At 39.4% G+C, this 21245-nt stretch overlaps 2 protein-coding genes across 7 annotated transcripts in view; one reads left to right on the forward strand and one right to left on the reverse strand.

Moving 5' to 3' along the window:
- Window positions 1–10655, forward strand: part of MAPK8 (mitogen-activated protein kinase 8) — a 41817-nt gene extending 31162 nt beyond the window's left edge. For 2 of the 3 annotated variants that reach the window (XM_083866221.1, XM_083866220.1), the window contains exons 7-12: window positions 2269–2340; window positions 4177–4359; window positions 5127–5251; window positions 6203–6266; window positions 6942–7019; window positions 7451–10655. In XM_083866221.1, coding sequence (XP_083722347.1) covers window positions 2269–2340; window positions 4177–4359; window positions 5127–5251; window positions 6203–6266; window positions 6942–7019; window positions 7451–7596 — 668 coding nt within the window. In that variant the 3' untranslated portion in view covers window positions 7597–10655. Of the gene's footprint in view, window positions 1–2268; window positions 2341–4176; window positions 4360–5126; window positions 5252–6202; window positions 6267–6941; window positions 7020–7445 lie in introns of all 3 variants that reach the window. The other variant, XM_083866222.1, reaches the window with a different exon arrangement.
- Window positions 10656–15856: 5201 nt separating this feature from the next.
- The window catches only part of ARHGAP22 (Rho GTPase activating protein 22), a gene marked incomplete at its 5' end in the record, with an annotated part of 121923 nt that continues 116534 nt past the window's right edge, over window positions 15857–21245 (reverse strand). For all 4 annotated transcript variants that reach the window (XM_083866775.1, XM_083866774.1, XM_083866773.1 and 1 more), the window contains 2 exons: window positions 15857–16378; window positions 20288–21194. In XM_083866775.1, the coding sequence (XP_083722901.1) occupies window positions 16150–16378; window positions 20288–21194 (1136 nt within the window). In that variant the 3' untranslated portion in view covers window positions 15857–16149. The remainder of the gene's footprint in view (window positions 16379–20287; window positions 21195–21245) is intronic.

Here is a 21245-nt window from a genome sequence, read left to right on the forward strand (position 1 = left end):
GATGTTTGGGGATGTCATATTAAGAAACCAGCTAAAGGACTGTTTGTGCACATGCTCCTTAACAGATTTATGCACTGTTATGTCCATGATTATCAGTAAGGAAACACTGAAAGACAAGGAGAGCCCTAAACATTCTGAAAAAAACTACTTTTACATTTCCTACTAGATACTATTTCATTTTCACATGGTATTTTTTCTCATAGAGTTATAAAAATCAGTAAGTTCACTTCATGGACTTGTGAAGAACAAAATGAACTCCATGACAGCAATAGATATTTTAAAGTATTTTTCAAATCTGTAATGGGATTTTAGTCTTCTGTAAAAGTATTCAGAGTAGCATTAGTTCAGCTTGCTGCAAAAGTTAGAGACCTTAATTAGACAGATTTTTGTTTGATTTAATGAAGGCAGTAAATCAAAACACCACAATACATCTCAAGTTTGGTTTTGTAGGGGTATCAGAAGAATGGTAACTATCACATTGGACACAAGCTAAGTACAAGAGATTCAGGTATATTTTGGGTTGTGATGGCAGCAGGTTGCTTAGCAGATCAAAAAGTCAATGTTCAGAATTTTATTTAAAAAGTCAAATGCAAAACTTGGCTTCTTTGGGTCTCTAAGCCAAAGAATATGTACTTAAGTATTTGAAAAAAAGTTTTTAAAGGAAAAAGAGCACAAAACTAAGGTGTTGACAATATTTTTTTAAATGAGCAAGGCCCTTAATTTTGACCTATTAATATGCACAACTATGATTTCCTATCATATTATCTAGATACTATTTTAGAGGAACTTAAAAATAAAGGAGATGGAATATTGAAAAATAAGAAGCAATACTGTTTGCTTGACATTGTTGAGCTCCTTCAGAACATTTACGTATAATTCTTACTATATGATTGTTGTCACTTAAATCCCCTCTTATCTGCTTAATTGAAATTCCAGTGTCATATTTGACATAAAAGTATTTATAATAAAATTTCATTGTTATGACTTCAAGAAAACTTTTGCATACGGAATTAACAATACCTCTGAAAGTAACTGCAAAAGAAATTGGCTTACCCTGTACAAAGTAAACTTGTGCATTTTTGTGTCTTCTGAGTGATTTATTTTAAGGTAATGTAGAAAATGCGTATTTCATTTTTTAAAAATTGCTTTTGAGTTTTTCTTTTGTATAAAATGTTATTTCAGTGTAACTGGAGAAATATTTTAAAACAAATGATTTGAACTGAAAATCTAGGAGCATACTAACATTGTCATTAACTGATCCTCTAAAATTCTAAGTGATCTTTTACTGATTTTGTTTGCTTTTTATTTAAAGCAAGAGAGAGAGATGCATGGTAATCTGACTTCTAGGAAATACTTGATGTCAAATTGTAATTCCTATGTAACACCTAATTAATTCTCCTAAAAAGTGTGAACTGTTTCAATAGGCAAAATTTTTACACGTCAGTTTACTTAGTTACTTTTAGAATTATTCCTATAACTACAGTGGAATTCCTTTCAAGGAATCAATCTGTCTTTGGTGCTTCAGTCTGTTCTCTTGGCAGAGGTCGCTTTGAAGCCTCCAGCCTTGGAGAAGCTCTTTACTCTGCTTGATTTGTGTCTCTCTCTCTGCTCAAGCTCTTGCTCTAGCACTATATTAAACAAAAGGATGTTTTTCTGCCTTGTATTTGAGACAGTTAAAAGCTAATCCTTACACATGGTGTATGTTAAACTGTTCTCATTGATTAATACAAAGACTTGCTCTTTCTTTCTGTGCTGTCTCTGCAGTTTATAGGATGCAGTCATGTTATGCTTCTTTTAATTTTAAATGACCGTTTGCTTTGCTTTTCCTTCTTTTTGTGCTACAAACATAGTGGATTTATGGTCTGTGGGGTGCATTATGGGCGAAATGGTTTGCCACAAAATCCTCTTTCCAGGAAGGGACTGTATCCTTGTGCTGCTGCAGCAGGTTGAATTAGTTAGGAAGTGATTAACCTTTTTATTGATGTTGTGTCATGAAGATGCATATTGTACAATTTTTTTGTTTTTATTAAATGAACATGGATTTTTCTTGTGATACACTTCAAAAAAAAATCATTTATATTCAGGCTGCACCTAGCAGTAGGACATAGTCTCTGCTGGTCCTGTAGTTAGCATACATTCACCTTCACTCATTTTCATTGCACATGCTTTTTATAGTCACTTCATGTGTATGTGTGTGTCTAGATATTTTTATTTTTTTTTATTTTAATAACTATCTTTTATGTTAATATCATTGCATTTTGTTTTCAGTTGACATTTGGTCAGTTGGGTGCATCATGGGAGAAATGATCAAAGGTGGTGTTTTATTTCCTGGTACAGATCGTATCCTTACCCTTGGCCTAGGATATAGTTGTAAAAGGTCAAAAGGTACTGTAGTGATACAGTTCCAGATTAAGGTGGTGATAATTTTTAAAATACTCATTTTAAACTGCCTTTTCAAATTGCAATTTGCAAGTTCATTATATACCACTTGGGCAAACAGACTTCTTTTTTCTTTTTCCTTTTTTTCCCCCCTTCTTTTCTTTTTCCAGTGTAATATACTTCCTATCCATACTTTTGAATGTTGTCACACCTAAGACAGACTTCTTGTGGTTTAGGTGGTGTTTTCTTGGTTCACATGCATTAGGTTTTACTTCAGATTTCATTTTTATGTGGTAATTTACTAATCTTGTTTAGTATCTGAGCATGTTAGTAGTTACTACTATTTGCATTTTATAGAAAATGTTTACAAACATTCCTAACCATCTTCATTAGTTACACTCTGGAGATATTTTTTTTATATGCAGAAATTATCCTGGGAGTAGCTTTCCGAAATATCTGGCATTACTGTCTTTCTATTCCATGAATGGTTTAGTGGTGTCTATATGGGTTGTCCTGTAAACAGTATTTCAGACAAAAAGTCTGTTCCAGACAAACAGAACTGAAACCTCTAGATCATTGCTAAAATTAGTGAAAATAATTGGACTTTGATATCCTGTTCGTTTTATTACTTCTAACGTACTGTTTTTTAGATGCCATCAGAAATGTTTCCTGCTTTTGCTGCAGGTTACTGTTTAAAAATTGATATAGTACCATTTGGGGGTGAAAATGGGGGGGAGATTTTTGAGCCATGGTAAGGAAATCTAGAGCATCCTTACTTTGACACAGCTCTGTCATTGCATGAGCTGCACCATGCTTTGCTTTATGCTGGTTTGCTGCCATGGCTTTTCGGTTTAGACCCAGTGCTGTATAACATAAATAATTCCTTTTGTCAAGGCCTGTGCTAAAGCTCAGCAGAGCTTGAGAATCCTTATATAGAGATCTCCTGTTAAGTTTTAAGAATATAAGAGAGTCTGCTTCAATCCATTGTAGATTTAGGTAGCCTGGTATCCAGTCTTTGATGGCAGCCAAAAAAGAAAAGTTGAGGAGGATGTGAATTAATGTATATAAAATTTTATCTTGAGTTCTCTCCCAGTATTTAACCATCTGCAACTAGGAATTCTTGAGCCAAACTTTACTTTTTTTGTTTCAGTGAAATGTATTAAATTCTTCTGCCCTGAAGAGGTCAGTCTCCCCCTTTACAGCGTGTAAACTTCTCAGTTAAGATGTTCCTTAGGCATCCTTGAAACTCTTTAACTTCATTCAAGTCCCTGACAGTACTGTCACCGACCTGTGTGGGCCAAGCCTTGGTCCTTTGTGTGCCCACTGGTGCTCAGTGTGGCATGTCCTTGGTGAGAGGTTGCCCAGGACTGGGCTGAGGCTCCAAGATGAGAATGAAGGTCACAGCACCCACTTGGGGGCAGGAGTGCCTTGGTGATGTGTAGTAGCTTGACTGCTGTGAATGTGTGTTCAGATCAGGGGTTGAGTTCTCCAGAACCCAGACTAACTTAAGGTAAATTTGTTGTATTTAAATATTTTGTGAGTCTTCTAATATTCTGTTTCTCAGAATTATATCCTTTTCTAGCCAGTAATGATTTTAAGTGAAATACATGTTGCCTTGACTACACTATCGTAGTCTTGCTATGTTTCACTGTTTAAGAAAGTAGTCCTAAGTCATGATGGTGAACTTGATACTTTTTTATAATTTTCTATGTTTTCTCTGTTGGTTATTTCATGTGGTTTTGACATAACTTTCTAGTTGAAAACCAGACACTGTTTTTCTTAGCTGCATAACCTTAGATATTGATCAATGGAATAAAGTTATAGAGCAGCTAGGAACACCATGCCCCGAATTTATGAAGAAATTACAGCCTACAGTCCGAACTTATGTGGAAAACAGACCTAAATATGCTGGATATAGTTTTGAAAAACTCTTTCCGGATGTCCTTTTCCCAGCTGACTCTGAACACAATAAACTTAAAGGTAAGCTCTATCTTTTGTATGTTTTAAAAGTTTTAAAACTGTGATATATTGAACAGAAAAGTAGCTTGGTTTTGTTCACTATAAAATCATCCTGCTAAAGCTCTAAATATTTATATCATGAGAGTGGATGAACGTGCTGACATGTACTTCCCTCCACTTTCATATCTTCATGAGACAGCTCCTATTCTTGGAGCTGTCTTTATAAAGACAAGTAAATATCTATATTCTTCTCAATGACAGATGTCAACACAGTTTAGAGAAAAGTGGGGGGATGTTGGATTAGAAGTTGTGTAGGCAGAGCAATCTTTGTTCTCTAGGGATGAGAATAAGGGATTTATGTTCATAATCTATAGATACCCTGTAGCTAATTCAGTGACTTACTGATTCTAAAGGCCACCTACTCAGTGGAGTCACTCATGGTGTTTTCTGTGACTAAAAGCATGTGATAGAAAGGAGCAGTAAGTACTTGCCTGCTGCTGTTGGAGACAAGGCTGCAGTGTCACCTGAGCTGTTCCACATAAGGACACCAAGGGACACTGTATGCAGAAAATGGATAGTGAAACATGTTTGACCCCTTTCCCACCTGTGTCATTCTCTCCAAGTTTTTTTGCCATCAAATGGACCACTCCTAAACCTCAGATAATGTGAGGGTTGCATAGACATTCAATTAGAACTTGATTAGTCTGACCCTTCTCTTTAAAAGTTTGAAACACCGTTATGTGTTCTATATATGGCAGTAATCTGAACAGGAAATTTTATTTTTGCAGCAAGTCAAGCAAGAGATTTGTTATCAAAAATGCTGGTTATAGATGCTTCTAAAAGAATCTCTGTGGATGAAGCCCTGCAGCACCCATACATCAATGTTTGGTATGATCCATCAGAAGCAGAAGCTGTAAGTTCTTGCTTTAAGTCTCTGCTTAGGAAGTTACTGTCTAAAGCCATCTTACTGTGCTGCTTGGTACAGCTGGCTGACAGAAGATGATTGCTGCACAATTCATTAGCAGCTTAACTGAGCCATAATTGTTTTTATTGATGTTGATAAATGTGCTTATTAGAAATAGCATCAGGAATGAGCTGAGGTACCTGTGTTGGTGTATAATTGCATATCATCTCCTGAACATGTAGTGATGCATCTGAAATCTTTTATATGGAGTTTTAATGTATTGAGCTTCAGTTGTTTCAGTGTGATTTGATCGCACTTGATGGGCTCCCGATATATTTAATCAAAGTATTTTGCTTCCCCAGGAATAGTTGTAGGAATTGATACTTATTCTTCAACTAGAAATAAGTGTTTCAGCAAAATCTGAATACGAAATCTTGAGGTTTTAGTTATTAAAACTAATGAACAAAGAGATTAATGTAATTTTTTGCCTTAAAAATTAGTTTCAGAATAATTTCAGCTTATGAGAAAAGTGTTATTTCTTTAAAAAGAAAAGTGTGGTGATGGCCACTAAGAATAGAAAAAACCACTTGATGTAAATGGAGCAATTATAATTCTGCTTCTCTGTAATAGCTGGATAGAAAATGTAGTAATTAACAGTAAGTAGCTAAAAAGAGCTACTTGTGCTGGAGACTGCTGCACATAAGAGCTCTTCTACCAGTCTGATCAGTTTCTCTGTTAATTATCTTAGTAATGTAAGCAGATTTATTAATCAGAAGAACTTTAAAGACTGTGGCAGCATCTAAAAAATAGGCTAAATCCAAGTATGAAAGTATATATATAATCATGTAATTGTTTTTTTTTTAATCAGCTTCATGTTCTGAGTGGCTAATTTCACTTTTAATTTATACTGGTCTTTTATCCCTTTTGATTGCTCCATGATGAGTTAGTTTTGTTTTTCAGCCTCCACCAAAGATACCAGATAAGCAGTTAGATGAAAGGGAGCACACGATAGAAGAGTGGAAAGGTAAGAAAGGCATTTAAAATATAATAAGGCTTTTGGGAGTATGCTGGGCCCAACTAGTTATTGTTATTAAAGTTCTTCTGAGCAACCTAATAGTATTTACTTCATCTATTTGAATGTCAGGGGAACAAATTTTTCCTGCAAAGGAGGTGAACCTTTGAAGTGAACTAAAGACCTGCTCATTTCAGTCACCTTTAACAATCCATAGGACAGGATTTGTAGGCAGGGTAACACTTCTGGACAAACTGCTACAACTAGAAAGATGAAGGAGCTTAAGCAATGTAATACTTAATTAGAAGGACAAGTCTTCAAGTGTTCCTAGGCCTTCCTTTGAAGACTGCTGATTGAGTTTCCCTTACCAGAGAAGCCGTTGATAAAAAGTGAGTGGGCTTTAAGACTCAGCTTAGCCTCAGGTCTCCAAGCAGCCTGAATAAAAGAACCTTAGAGCAATGCCAGTGTATTCTCAAGAGTCCCAGGCCACTGTAGCTCCAACAGAAAATAATGTGTGTTTTTTATATCACCTGCCAGTTGTTATGTAGCCTACAACATGTTGTTCAAAACTAATTCTGAAGAGTAATAAACCTATGAAATTTTAATGGACATTTTAATGGGAGATTTGTTATTGATCTAATCTTTGGGTTGCAAATTCATTTTATTTTCCCTTCTCTGCATTTTCAGAGTTGATATACAAGGAAGTCATGGACCTGGAGGAGAGAACCAAGAACGGGGTTATACGTGGCCAACCAGCCCCTTTAGGTTGGTTACAATAAAAGCACAGTACAAGACTGCACTGAGTTGTAGGTCAGGAGGGGAGTAAAGCTGACCAAGACATCCAAAAGGAACCTAATTTAAAAATATGGCTCTTAAATGACCTAACTTCTTGAATTGAGACCTGGTATATTTGAGTGGAATATGTAGGGCTGCCATCTTTTTATTGATCTGTTCAATCCCCATCTTTGTCCCTATGTAATTGATACTTCATTTCAGTTCTTGACACACCAGCTATTAAGCCCCAAATTAAAGACTTGGGGGGATTTATTTGTTTTGAATGTGGGTTGAGACACATCTCTTCAAACTTGCCAAAAGAGGGAAAAGTAACAGCCGTTAGGAAGAGACAGACTAAAGCAAGTACTGAACTGTGCAACTGTATCTGCAACTGATTTGCTGTTTTGTTTCTCATAGCACAGGTGCAGCAATGATCAATGGCTCTCAACACCCATCTTCATCGTCATCTGTCAATGATGTGTCTTCAATGTCAACAGATCCAACATTGGCCTCTGATACAGACAGCAGTCTAGAAACCTCAGCTGGACCTCTGGGTTGCTGTAGATGACTACTTGGTCTTTTGGGGGGTGGGAGGGGGGTCCTTTTAGTCATTAATAGGGCACTTTTAAAATATGGTGGTATTTTTGAGTGTTTTTTCAAAAATAATCATGGAATTCATCATAAAGTGCTGTAATTTCAAACTGTAAGTTGTGTTATAAGCAGCCACTTTTTTGCTGTAATTAACTGTAAAATATTAAACCTGGTAATTTTTATTGTGGTTTTAAAATCTGCATATTTGCTTTACTATTATGCTGCTGATCTTTTTTTACTGAATTTGTAAGATTTGTTTTATCAAAGCACATATTAATGTTGTGGTCATTACCATATGATGAATTATTTAAGATTTTATAGGTTTTCAATTTTTTAATTAGAATTTATTCCAGATGTTTTGTTCATGATATCCTTCAAAGTTTTATGCTTGGTCATACATCTGTGTCCAGGTGGAGGGAGAGAGAATTCAGTGCAGCCAGCTGTAGTTTCAGGCATACTACTGTGGTGCTGGGTAGTGAACAAAATCCTCTTTTATTTTGGCCACTTGCCTATAATACTTCAGCAAAAGCAACAATTAGTAGGGTTTTTTTTTAGAGAAACAGAAAAAGTCCTTTGCAAAGTTACGAAGTCTCAATGGGTTTATGAACTTAAGAAAGCAAAGCATATCTTCAAAGATGCAGAAATATCCAGCCTAGCAGAGTAATGTGATGTTTTCTGCAGAGTTGTGGCATGCCAAACCTTGTGATCGCCATAAAACATGAGGATACTTCATGAATAATACATTGCAATGCCAATAAACTGTTTACTTCTAGCTTGTAGCCTGTTTTTGTACACACAAAATGAAGTGTATCCAGGATGTTTAGACAGACAAGAGGAAAAATGAATATGCTGTAGCTATACTTTCATGTGAGATGTGATTCTTGCGAGTTCTGGTTCTTACTAGTTTTGTCTACTAAGGCAAGTGCTTTTTGAGTGCTTTTTGGGTCAAAGAGGGAATGACATGAATGCAATAGGGGCAAAACTTCAGCTACTCTTTCTCCACCAAAAGTAACTGCTGAAAACCGTGAAGTGGTAGGAGAACCTCAGGATTTCTGTAGCTAATGCATTAATTGAGCAATATATGCCATCCAAAGGAGGGAAAAGTAGTGCTGTATAAATTAATATTTATCTCTTTCATTTCACTACGAGATCAGTGTAGCAGAAATCTTAGCAATGGTTCATTTTAAGTCATAAATATTCAGTAGTTTTCATCAACAAAGCTTCAGGTTTCAATACACTTTTTAAACAAAAGATATATTGAGATATATAAAACAGTTACTAAATAGTCATGTAAGATGGTGCTGCTCCTCACAGAAGTATTTTAACTGTTTACATTTTATATTTACAGAATGATTTATGTATAACTGACTTAAGTTTATGTATGAGTTAAGCAATCATTCAGAATTTATTTCTTTGGAAAATGCAGATTTTTAGTGAAGCTAGGCTGTATAATTGATTGCCTTGTGTAGATGCATATTTTGTGTAGTGAATTAGAATGTGAAGAGGAATTTAAATTAGTAAAGTTCACAAAAATGGGCATAAAAGGTACAGAAGTCTTGCCAGGCACTGAGCATAAGCAAATAATGTAACTGCCTACAGAGGTCATCCAGGAATGATTGGTGGTCTTCAGTGTGGTTCCTTCTGCTTGTTGGGTTAAATAAGCATCTTTCTGAAGTTTTAATTAAAAGAGGAAAAATTGTCTTTGCAGTAAGTTTCAGAAAAACAGAAGTGATAGTAATGTCAATATCTAACATGTCTTTTTAAAAAACATGCAGGGTTGCAAGGAATGGTAATGTCTCAAAGATAACTAAATTGATAAACTGCACAGTTGATTTCCTGGCCTGGCTAGACTACTGGTAAGTGCTGTGTGCGTGTAATTTTACTTTCCTCACTTGTATCTAATATTTCAATATTGCCTTCCTAAGCCACATTTATTAAGGCAATTATTTTTGCTGAATCCTGCCAAATTGTATATTACCCCAGAACAGGCAGGACAAGTTTGGATTCATCTAGCACTGGAATGTAGAAAATACTGAACAGAGACCAACAGAACAGTCTATTTTGTAATTTTTAATCAAAGTTTAAGCTGTGAATTAAGCCAAAATTTTTGGTCAAACAACAGAACTCCTTTGTTATATAGGGTCAGACGATAGTGTGGTCAGCACAGTGTAATGAAGTTAAGACTGACAAAAGTAACTTCTGATGCCTCTCAGTGCTGTTAAAAAAAAATTGGTAAATATAGTTACTATTTAAATTAATTTTAGACCCCACTGGATTGCAGTGATGATTGAAATATTTTGAAACTTAAAAATATTTTTTGCTATCACTGTCCAGTGTCCTAAATACATAGTAACTGAACTGAGCTCATAAGCACTAAGGAGAATTGAGTTTTTCTTCTTTCAAGGCAAGGTTAGTGAATATGTGGAACTGCCCACTGCAGCCTATTGCAGTGTGAGCAAGCTGTGCTTAAAGGGATTGTTTCAGTAGGGTCAGAGCTTTGCCTGTGGAAACCGAGAGTTCACTTTTGGCACCATCTTCACAGGACTGTTGTTTTTTCTTTTTTTCAGTTCCTTGCATTTTAGGCAAATTAAAGTGATGGCAAATTTCAAAGACAAAATCATATTCAGTAATCAAATTATCACAACAGCATCCTAGTCTTAACTTCCCTTTTTATTTGTTGAAATATAAATTTTTCTCAGATAGGTGTACACTGCCACAGATAGCAAACAAATGGGTAACTGGAATTCAGCTGTCTTTGTCTATTGTTAGATTGTATGCTGTCCAATACACTGTACAATTTTAAAGTATTGTTAAGTTTTATTTTAGACTTTGAATCTTCTCAAGACAACAGGCTTCACTAAAGTGCATGAAACTTTTTAAGGCCATTCCAATCCACTGGGAATTGATAAGGATTGAACTACCATGAGCTGTCTGATCTCTTACCTCAGGTGAGGTTCAAAGTTGGGCAGTAATAGATTGATTTCTGCTTTCTCTGGGCAGAGCTGTGGCATGCAGCAAGAGTCAACTGCTTCCTTCGTGCTTCTTTTGTAAGTTATTCAAGAATTTGAAATAGAGATGGGGGGGCAGTTGGTACCCTTTGGGTGTACTGGGATGCTGTGCTGGGAAGTCTTTTGTTGGTGCAAGACATTGGGTCAGAGCTGATGTGTTTGTGTGTGTGAGCAGCTGTGCTGCCCAAGCACAACTCCCTGGTGGAGCACACTCAGCCCTGGGTCACTCTGCTGAGCAGACCTGGCACTTTGCCCTGCCTGAGCTTGGGCTTTTAGCTTTGAAGACCTTTTACTGTGTGAGATGCAGTAGCATCTTTCTGGGCAGGAATTCCAGCTTGACACACTATCAGCACCAGTGGTGTGGTGAGGGTGTCCTGTGTCCCCAGCACAAACTGTGCCAGTAGGGCCCTGCTGCCTGGGGTTGGTGGGGCCAGCACTGAGCACCTGGGCCAGGGTTCTGTAGGGGATGGATGGAGCATTCAGCTCAGCAGTGTGTGAAGAAAAATGTCAAAAACCTCTTACAGGAGGATGGTCCTACCCAGCCAGTAATCCAAAATGTATGACAGCAAGTGTTTCTTGATCATGGGCAAAAGGGGAGAAGATTCAGCTTATGCTTCTTGTTACTCTTCCAAGTTACTGAAGGCAGTGAAATACAATTTCTTGATCTGTTTTTATTTGCTGTTGGCAGTAGCTTGTCCATGCTGTTACATTTTATTTTCCTGTCAGTGGTTTGGCGCAGTTGAAGGAGAGCTTGTGTGTATTTTTCAATAGGATTAGAAAGGTGTTTTTATTGCATCGGTGTGATAAGACTGTACTGCCTACCCAAATTTTCAATTAATTTAATTTATTCTTAGTTAAGGGCACTGGATAAAAGTTGTATTTTAAGTGGTCTCTCTCACTCCCTTCTCTTTGTATGTCTGTGTTACAGAAATGTGTTACAAATCAGATCACACTGTGTTTCTACTTCTGCAGTTCAAATTTTAAGCTAGGTTTTCTTGAACTACCTCACACAAACTTTCTACGTTTCTTAAGTAAGCAAAGCTAACCCTTGCTATTGGAACTACACTGAATGTAAATAGAAAATACACCTCCTTTAGAAAAACAAACCTATCGGCCAATGTTGAGACAATATCAGTATGTTCCTTATCTATTTCACGTAAGATGTTCATGTGTAATATATAGCTTGTGTACAGTAATGTACATCTAGATTATTGTGTTAGCTGTAAATTGGTGATTTTATTATTGTAGTCTGGTTTTGTAGGGTAAAAATAGCTTACTAGTAATGTCAGCTCATCCTTTACATTTTACAAAAGGAATAATTCTTGGTAAGCTTTGCATACAGATGAATTACTTTTGTAGGCCCAATATCTAGTCTATTTTTGAGAGTTCCTTAATTTTTATTACTAAAGTTGAGAAAAAAAATCCCACCCCAATTATTGTGATCATTCCTTCTGCCCTTTTTGAAGTATATTCTTAATTTTATTATGTCCCAAGAAATATGAAGGGGAAGATACACCATTAAAAATACTGGGGAAAGCTAATTTTTTTTTCTTCCCCACATCTGATACCTTTTCCTGCTTTTCCTTTTTTTCCCTCCAAATAAGCTGTTGGTGGGCATTACTGAGAACATTGTGGGGTTTTTTTAACTCGTCATGCCATAGGTCATTACATGTGCACCACTGGAATGTATACATTGTTATCTAGTATGTCAGTTGGTTATAATGATATTTTAAATAAAAAAGAAAAAAAAAAAGTTTGACCACCATGCATTTGGTGTTTCTTCATTGCCAGGCTGTGATGAGTTTCATAGAGATTGCATAATAGGGCTGCATGTGAAATCTTGTTAGTGAGAGTCCTTCCTGAGAATTCATCTGTTTAATGATAGTGCCCTGTCTTGTGTGTGAGCTCACTTGTGGGCAAAGTGATGTTTTTTCCATTTCTCCATTCCCATGGACTTTGGATGTGCCACAGACTCTTAACAGCCACACGTTCAGTATCTTTGTGACCAGTGGGAATCCATTCTTGCTTCCTTGCTGCTGGCTCCAGCCACCTTTTTTCCTGGAAATACAGCTGCTGAGAGCCTGTGCTGCTGAAAGAGGTAAGCCATGGGCAGCCTAGTCTATGGGGAGAATCTCTCAAAACTGCATCTTGGAGAAGCCTGAAGGATCTGACTTCTGGAGAGCTGACTTGGATGCCTGGACCACTCACTGCACGGGCATTTCTCTCACAGGTAAGTCCCAACATAATGTATTTGATGGCCTTCACTTCCAGCAGGGTTTCAGTGCTTCCTTAATGACTGCAGCTGCCCTTGAGCTGTGCTGGTGGTGCTTTTGTGTCCAGTTTCAAGGGAAAGGGACTGTGACCACAGTGCAACCAGCTTTGTTTATCTGGGCCAGCAGTTTGTGGGATGCTCTTCTAGGAATGTGGTGGGACTCAGAAAGGCTCTTCTTTATTTGCATATGTCACCATAAAGTGCAGCCAGTTTCTAGTGATAGGTATTACAGAGCGAAGCCAGAGAGAGTCATAGCTCTGCCCAGGATTTGTCTGGTGGCTCAGGACTGAAACACTCCATAATGCTGCTGGCTTCAGTGGAACTCTCTGGTGAATGTAGATGAGTCATTTAAGCTATCCCTGTTCATTTTCCTTGTTGTGTTAGAAATGCCATGACCTACCAAAATTTTCTTTGTTATTCTGAAGTGTTGCTGTTTTGCCTTTTTTTAAAGCACATGCTGGTGGGTTTGTTCTTTTTTTGCTTAAAAGATTTTGCTGGGGTTTTGTGCCTGCATAATACTGGAAGGGATAGTCCAGGCTGGGAAGATGACAGGTGAAGCTGTGGTAAGAATTTATCTATTCCAGGAACCTTCTGTCATGTTTAATTAGTAACCAAACCCATATCTTGTAAACAGTTGCTAAGAAAGCTGACATTTAAATCAGGGACTTAATGAGTGAAAGATCTGCAAAATAAGGAGTAGTCTCCAGTGCTTGCTGTGGGGAAATGCATTGATGGGGAAGAGTATGGAAACAGGAGTTAAAGCTAGGAAAGGGTCTATCATCTTCCTCAGATAAGGACATAGTGTTCTTTGAGGCTGTGTACAAGTGGATCTCATTTCTTGCATAATTTCCCAGATCAGGAATTTGGCATTAGCAGTTACCTAAGGGTAAATACTTAAGAGACTTAACCAGCAGTCCTGTTCACTGCTTGTCTGGTGTATTAGGTGTTTAGTCTCCCAGTCAGCAGGCCTCAGTTCTTGGGTTTGTAGTGGGAACCTAAAGGGAGCTGTCCGCACTCGATACATACAGGAGATAATGCAATATACATAGTGTAAGGGAGGTGTGGGCTGTCAGGATGGATACAGGAAAGGTTTCTCTGTTTTGGGTAGAAATAAAAGAGGCATTAAAATACCCTGTTTGCTACTACTACTTGGATTGAATGTTGCTTTTTATCAGTCCTGGTGTTCTACTTAAAACCTTATTCAGACCACTTGCCAGTGTTAAGGTTTATTTTGTGATGACTGACCTGGTACCACCAGCTACCTGTGATCTTCCAGCTCAGTCACTCTTACTCTGCTTCTCTCTCACATTATGCATCTGATGCTGCTGTTCTAAATGGCCATCTTATTCCTTGAAGGATCACTTGTGACCACTGGTAATAAATCCAAGGCAGAGATGGGAAAAAAAGATGGAGATGATGCTCATGCCTGCAGGTGGCAGGCAGCTGCTGCTGAACATGCAGGTACCTGCTTCATGCCAGGGACAGTAAGGAATCCAGAGCACCTGGAGAGCCTGGGAAGTAGGAAAAATGTTTTGAAATAACTGAATGAACCTGTCCACGTGGCTTACTGTACCACCTTGCTTGACATTTCTTATCCAGGAAAGATTAGGTTAAAATGCTGCTTTTTGCTTGCTTTAAATGGTTTATATTTTTTATATTTCTATAGGAAGGAGAAATGTTACAGTGCAGTAGAAACGAATTAACACCCAGATGTTGAAGAGAAAGTATATCTTTCAGTATTGACTGTCTCCTGGTATGTAAAAAACCCATTCTAAGATTATTTCTAGGCACTGAGTCATAGTCTTCTCTAGTAAGAAATGAGATTCAGGGCACTTTTTCAAAATACTTAAAATAAAGCAGTCTTCTTTGTTACAGTCTATACTTTCCCTTTAGCCAGTTCATGTTGCTGTGGCACTTTTTTCTTAAAATTCTTTCTCCTTAGAGACTCCCAAGCTACCTCAGGATGTCAGAGTGCCAAGACAAGAGTGAATGGTGTTGGGCTCGCAGGTGGAATTCAGTTAGGTGGAACAATTTTCTGTGTGCAGGCTCTGCATGGCTCAGGGTGTTACAAATGCTATGCAGAACTTCTTGAAATCACTTGGAAGGGCAGTCAGCCCTGGCAGCACATTACCAGAACTTACAGCTTCATTCTAATGATTTTTCCTTAGCAGAAGTAAGGAACTTGGGATGATGGGTTGTTTGCAGTATTCTTCCTGTCCCCTCATCTCCCTGTAGGAACTAACAACAAAAATATCAGCTGGTATCAGGAGAAATATTACAAGGCAGGTAAGTGTACATTGTCCAGGAACGGTTAAGGATAGAGCCCCACCCTCCTCCCTTTACCACCCTGACACCCCCCACCTCAATTGCACTAATTCCTTTACCATAAGTTTTGCTATTAAAGTTTAGATGTGTTTTGATGATAAGAATCTTCCATCTTCTACCTTAATACATACATCGACTCAGGAGACTTTTTTATTCTTGCAGCTACTACTGCTCTATTTTTGGCTCAGAAAAACCTTCAGATACCTAGGGCAAAATGTGCATATTTAAAGTTCCACAGAGTTTGTGTAGCCAATCTGATTATTAATCACAGTTTAATTTAAAGCTGCATTTTTGTGAAACACTGAAACCATTTGGTGGGTAAGAGACAATTTTAGTTGTCTAGAATTGTCAAGATTTTGATATCTTCAGTGTGTTGGCAGACCTTGTTTTCACAGTATCTTCATAAAATAATACCACTCTAGGAATGAGAAATATGAACACACTTTATGGAGGGAGTGGGGTGAAAACCACCTCATTAAATCCATCTGGCAAACCTCCCAGTTGTGGTGACAAACTGGAACTGCCACCTTCTCGAGCACAAGTGCAGGAATCCCTCAGCACCAGGCTCAGCTTTATTGGTTCTGGCCATCCAACCACCCTGCAGGACCTTCCACTGTCCTTGTGCCAGCAAAGGATGGTGCAGTTGAGTCCAAAGACAGCAGCAGGACACTCTGAAGAAGATTATATTATGTTCTGTAGATACAGAGGGAACCCACTCTTTCTTGGCAATCTGACACTAAATTTTCAAGCTTTATGGTCAGCAGTCTTTCCCAGCTGGTCCAAATACTATAGCACATGTAAAGACAACAGGGCAAGTGTCACTGAGAACACAATCACTATAGCATTACTCATGATACATGAGTATACCAGAACAAAATATGCATTTTCACTCATTTTGTCAGGAACAGGATTTTCTATACTTGTTCTACTTGGGAACTTTAGCACTTTGACTCCCAACAGTTAAACATCCTAATGTTGAAAAAAATTCTTCCATTTCCTTCTGCAGGAGGTAATTCCTCTTCTCAGCATCTTCACGAGCACGCTCAGAATTCCTCAGCTTTATCTCCAGCATCGTGTATTTCTTTCGTTCTTGGTCCAGTTCTTCTTCTAACCTGACCACTTGGTTCCTCAGGTCCTCACTTGTTTCTTCAATTCTTAAAAGGAACAGAGAGAGGAGAAAAAAAAAAAAAAAGGCTTTTTAAAGTGACAGCTGATAACTATAAAAACTCTAAGAGGAACAACTTCCATTTAACATATTCTAAGAGGAAGTTGTAAAGGAGAGAACTTTCCAGCACCAGACTGCCTGGCTAAGGAGATGTATTAACTCCTCACTTAGGCAGAGTTCAAGTATATAGTTCCAAAATAATCTTTTAACCTCTGTTTTCATCCTGATACTGTGTTTCCCTATATGGATATCCAGTACAGAGGAATATCCTTAGGGATCAGACAGTCCTTCCTCACCTTGATGGTATTTTCTGTAAAGTTTATTGTTGACATTGGAGTGGGCTGTGAGATTTTATGAAACCCAACCTTTCATAGGAGGAAAAACCAGAAGAACATTCTTAAATCTATCTGCTCTTAAATATATTTGCTCTGAAGCAAAATTCAGAGGTTTTCACTCAGGAGGTCAAAGAACAAGGTTCATGGTTTTGTGATTTCAAAGAAGCACAGATGGCACAGCACTTTCTGTTCTCCCCCTTGTGTTTCCCAGTCACAAGAACAAGTAGTGGTGTAAATACTGAAGAAGGAATATTTTCAGATAGGAATTACTGATTACTAGAATATGAATGTAAAAATCAGTCTTTTATAATGAAAAATGCCCCTCCTCTAAATAAAATAAATACAGCATTTAAAAATAATTTCCAACACAAACCCACCCCACCTCTCCTTGATCAGTCCAGTATTCAACTTTGAAGCTGCGTTATGACATCCCCATGGAACTCTGAATGGGTTATTTTTAGTCAGGGTAACTGATTATCATGTTACTGCCTCCATAACAAAAAAAAGTGTAAAGAAAAGAAGCCTTGGGCAGTCCCAGAAGGGTCTCTGAATTCCACTTTATGACCAAGAGGCAGTACAATGCATCACCTTAAACTTTTCTTTTCTGTTCCTTGACATACAGCTAAAGATGGCAGTTTGATTATTGTAACAGTTTTCACAATGAATCAAAGTCAGAGGTGCACTGACCTGCTCCAAGTCCAGCAAAAAACAGTCCCCATGGATGAAAGCAGACCTTTATCTCCAGCCAGCTGTCAGCTGGAATATGACACTTCTGAAGCTGGGATGCTTCCCCATACACACATAACAGCTCTGAGCTGCTAATTACATTTTCTACCACCAACTTTAGGGGTCAACTACAGCAGCCTGGACTGAATTACACGGGGTCACAGTACTTACAGCATTTCTACACTCGAAACAGACCTCTCCAAATACTTACACTTTCTTAAGAGTCCCAGGTGGTAAACATGAATTACTGAAACTCGACAGAAAATGTCTGATAATTATATTTACCTTGAGGGAGAAATGCTCTGAAACAGAGTGGTTACAGGAAGGCCATAAAACTTGCCTCCCTCTGACTAAGAGAGAGAAAATGGGCAGTTGATGAGAAATAACAGCTTTTCCATCAGCAAGTGTTCCTTACCTCTGCCCCAGGCAGGTACTCACTCTGCTTTCCCTTCACTTATGTACGTGCCAACAAAAAAAGCTCATATTCTTTCATTAAAACATGTCCTGCTGGATAGATGCAGTTCTGCAAACCACACAAGCACATGTACAATTTTGAGGGACTAAATTATCTTCAATAAAATAAATCTTTTGTGCTGAGCAGCCTCCCTCTTTTGCTAGTTAGTTCCTGTCTTTCTATAGTAGCAGACTTCCATGCAGTCTGAAAAGGAACATACTTTTGCACCCATAAATTGCTGCAGCTATAGTAAAAACATTGCAAAACTTTTGAGAGCTGAAAAACTTGGCTTAAAATTCTTAGACTTGACAGCACAGTCCTTCAGGCTGTAACCCTGAACAGCTGGACTCATCCTGATTAATATAAAAGACACTGATTGCATCTCGCCTGGTTTTATGGAGATCTTTAGTTCATTAGGCATTTTCCTCTCAGCTACTTTGCCCTGTGAGACCTGGCCACTTCAGAGTCCTCCCCTTGAGCCACAGTGCTCTCTGTCCTGTCCAGCTGCAGGCAAAAGGCAGGTGTTGGAGCTGAAGCAGTTCAACAGCTGGAATGAAGAACAGGTCTTCCTGGATGCCCCCAACGTCAGCAGCTTAGGGCCCCACTGGAACAGTTTTACTGATAAGAGGTGGGAAACCATCTCTTCCCCCAGGCAGCAGGCAAGAATGTGCAGCTACACGTTTCCAGGTTCTACAGCTTGGTATTTCTGTTTATTAACCTGTATCCCTGCAACAAGGCTTGCCAGGGCAGCTCTGCACAATTAAATGTAAGGCGCATACCCTCACCTCCCTCCCATTCTGCATTAGTAGGGCATCGAAGAAAATAAACCATGTAAGCCATGAACTTCCACCCTTGTTCACAGACCCTGTCCAGCATCCCATGCTAGCAACTGCTGCTGTTTCATAAGCTCTTACACCTGAAACACAACAAGGTGGGGCTTTTCTCCCACCTGGGGATGTTAGGTGGGAACTGAAACTGCTGCACAGCCTGATTCTCCTTCCAACTCCACACATCAAGGCAGGACAGTGCAAGAGGCAGAAATGCAGCAGAGGCTGCCAAGCCACCACCAGAGGAAATCATAAAATAAATCAGGAAGATAACAAGAGAACTTCCAACCTTAACAACTGGCCCATGGGAAGAGATGACAGTTCAGATACATTTTTGAGAAACTACCTTAACAAGAAAAAAAGTGCCAAGAAATGCAGCCTAAAGCTGTGCTATACAATCCAACAGTCTTATGCAATTTTGGTAGCACGTCTGGGAGACCGGCAGCATTTTCATACTTCAATTTCCAATCTGAGTTTTAAAAATTGAAGGAGTATAACAGTAACAACACAAAATACCCCAAGCCCCAAGAACTCAACTCTGTGTAAGAGGTGGGACTGCAGCCCTTCTTCAGTGCAGAGTCCTGGTGCTGCAGAGCAGCACGTATTATAATATGCTGTGGAATTTGGCATGTGAATGCATATTAAAATATATCTAACTCCTTTAAGCATTAATATTTCATGTACCTATTTCCCTGAATGCTTTCCTAAAAGTCTTTCTGTTACCACATACATAAAACCTAAGGTACTCACACAAATTAACGACTCCCTTGTTATTAATACTTTCTACTTCCTACAGCCCCAGCCCTATACACAGCTCTCCTGAAAACTGAAAGGAATTTTTCTGAGCTCAGATGGAAAGTACAGCAGCAGCAGTTGTGCAAGGAAACATGAGTTGGCAAATGCCACAGTTCACACTGCTCCCCCAAGCTAGGCTGCGCCATCAGCTAAGGACCACTCTGTATCAGAAACCAAAAGTGAGGTTTCTAGAAGTTCAACACAAAAGGGCTGCTGAAAACATTACAGCTGAGATGCAGTCCCAATACCACCACCACCACCCCCAAAAAAACTGTGGAAAATAGTCAATAGCAGTTTCCTCAAGAATGCTGCTGTTGGGAAAAGAACAAGAAGCCCTCAGTTCCAGACTGGTCTGGTGCAAGTATCAGCACCTGTGCAGATCATCCTTGTCGAGGCCTGACCATCCTGGGTCCCAGTTCCTGCCTACAAGATGTTTGCTTTGCTGTTTCTCTGAGGACACTAAGAGCAGACCTTGGCGTTACCTGTGCAGTTCTCATTTACAATGAAAACAAAGAATATGAAATATTGGATTTTCCTGCGTCATTTCCTTTTGTTTTCTTTTTTATGCTCTCTTAAATCAGAAAGAAAAGTTGGATTCAGAGAGTAGCAAGGAAAAAGAACCAAATCTGCTGCCACCCAACCCCAAACTTCAGGGCTGAGCATCTGATACCTGATACCCTTGGGTAGCCCACACCCATGTTCAGACAGGGAGAAAGTTTGTCTTGAGATTACTTCCTTGTGCTCCCTGCAGATGACATTACCTTTTGATACTAGTCTCATACTCAGTCCTCTGTTTGCTCAGTTCTGTCTTTAGCTCCACCACCAAGCTCTGTAAGGCCCTGGAGCATTGGACAGAGTCTCGGGAAGCCGCAGCCAGGTCACTCTGTTCACTGCTGCTGCTGCTGCTGCAGGCTTCAAACCTGTCCAGGCTGTTCTCCAGATCTGCTGTCTTGACCTCGCTCTGAGATAGCGAGCCCTGAGTTACCCACTCAGTTTTTAGGGAACTTAAAGTAGAAGAGTCACTGGCCCGGCAGGCTGGGCAGCTGCTCACTGAGTCCATCACAGAGATCTCACAGGATGATGTAGACCAGGTGGTGCTGGCCATGCTGTGTGTGCTGAGGGACAGGCTGGATGAAGGGACATTGTCATAAGTGGAGAGTCTCTGGGAGGAGCACGAGTCTTTCACCCGTTCCCCAGAGGCCGTCCGGCGATGGCCTCGGAGGGAGTACAAGCCGTTCATCAACCAGTTCCCGCTGGAGGAGAGGTTGGGGATATCCAAGGATGAGCTGCCCAGCTTTGGGCTCACAGACCGGGCTCCCTGCTGGCGGAAGGAGTATTTCCATGGAGGCAGCGTCTGCACTCTTTTACTGGGACTTGTGGCCGGCTGAGTGGACTTGCCACTGTGCTCTGGAGGAGTGATTTTCACTGCAGGTCCTGGAGTGGCCTCTAGAGCTACAGCATTGCCAGAAGGCAAATCAGCAGGGCTGGCAGCGCTGTTCTGTGACCTGCTGTCCTCCCCGTCCTCCTCGGAGATCCACTCCACAGTGCTGCGCTGGCGCACAGGTCTGATTTCCAGCTGGCTGCCTGGCACATCTGCCTGAGGAACAGCAAAGATCCGCCCCTGTTCACTTATCAGTACTGTCATCAGGTGCTGAACTAGCGAGGTGCCTGTGGATGGAAAACAAAGGCAAGCAGGTGAGGAGACATGGAAGGCCTCTG

Source organism: Zosterops lateralis, assembly GCF_965231275.1.
Source record: "Zosterops lateralis genome assembly, chromosome: 8".
Lineage (NCBI taxonomy): Eukaryota > Metazoa > Chordata > Aves > Passeriformes > Zosteropidae > Zosterops > Zosterops lateralis.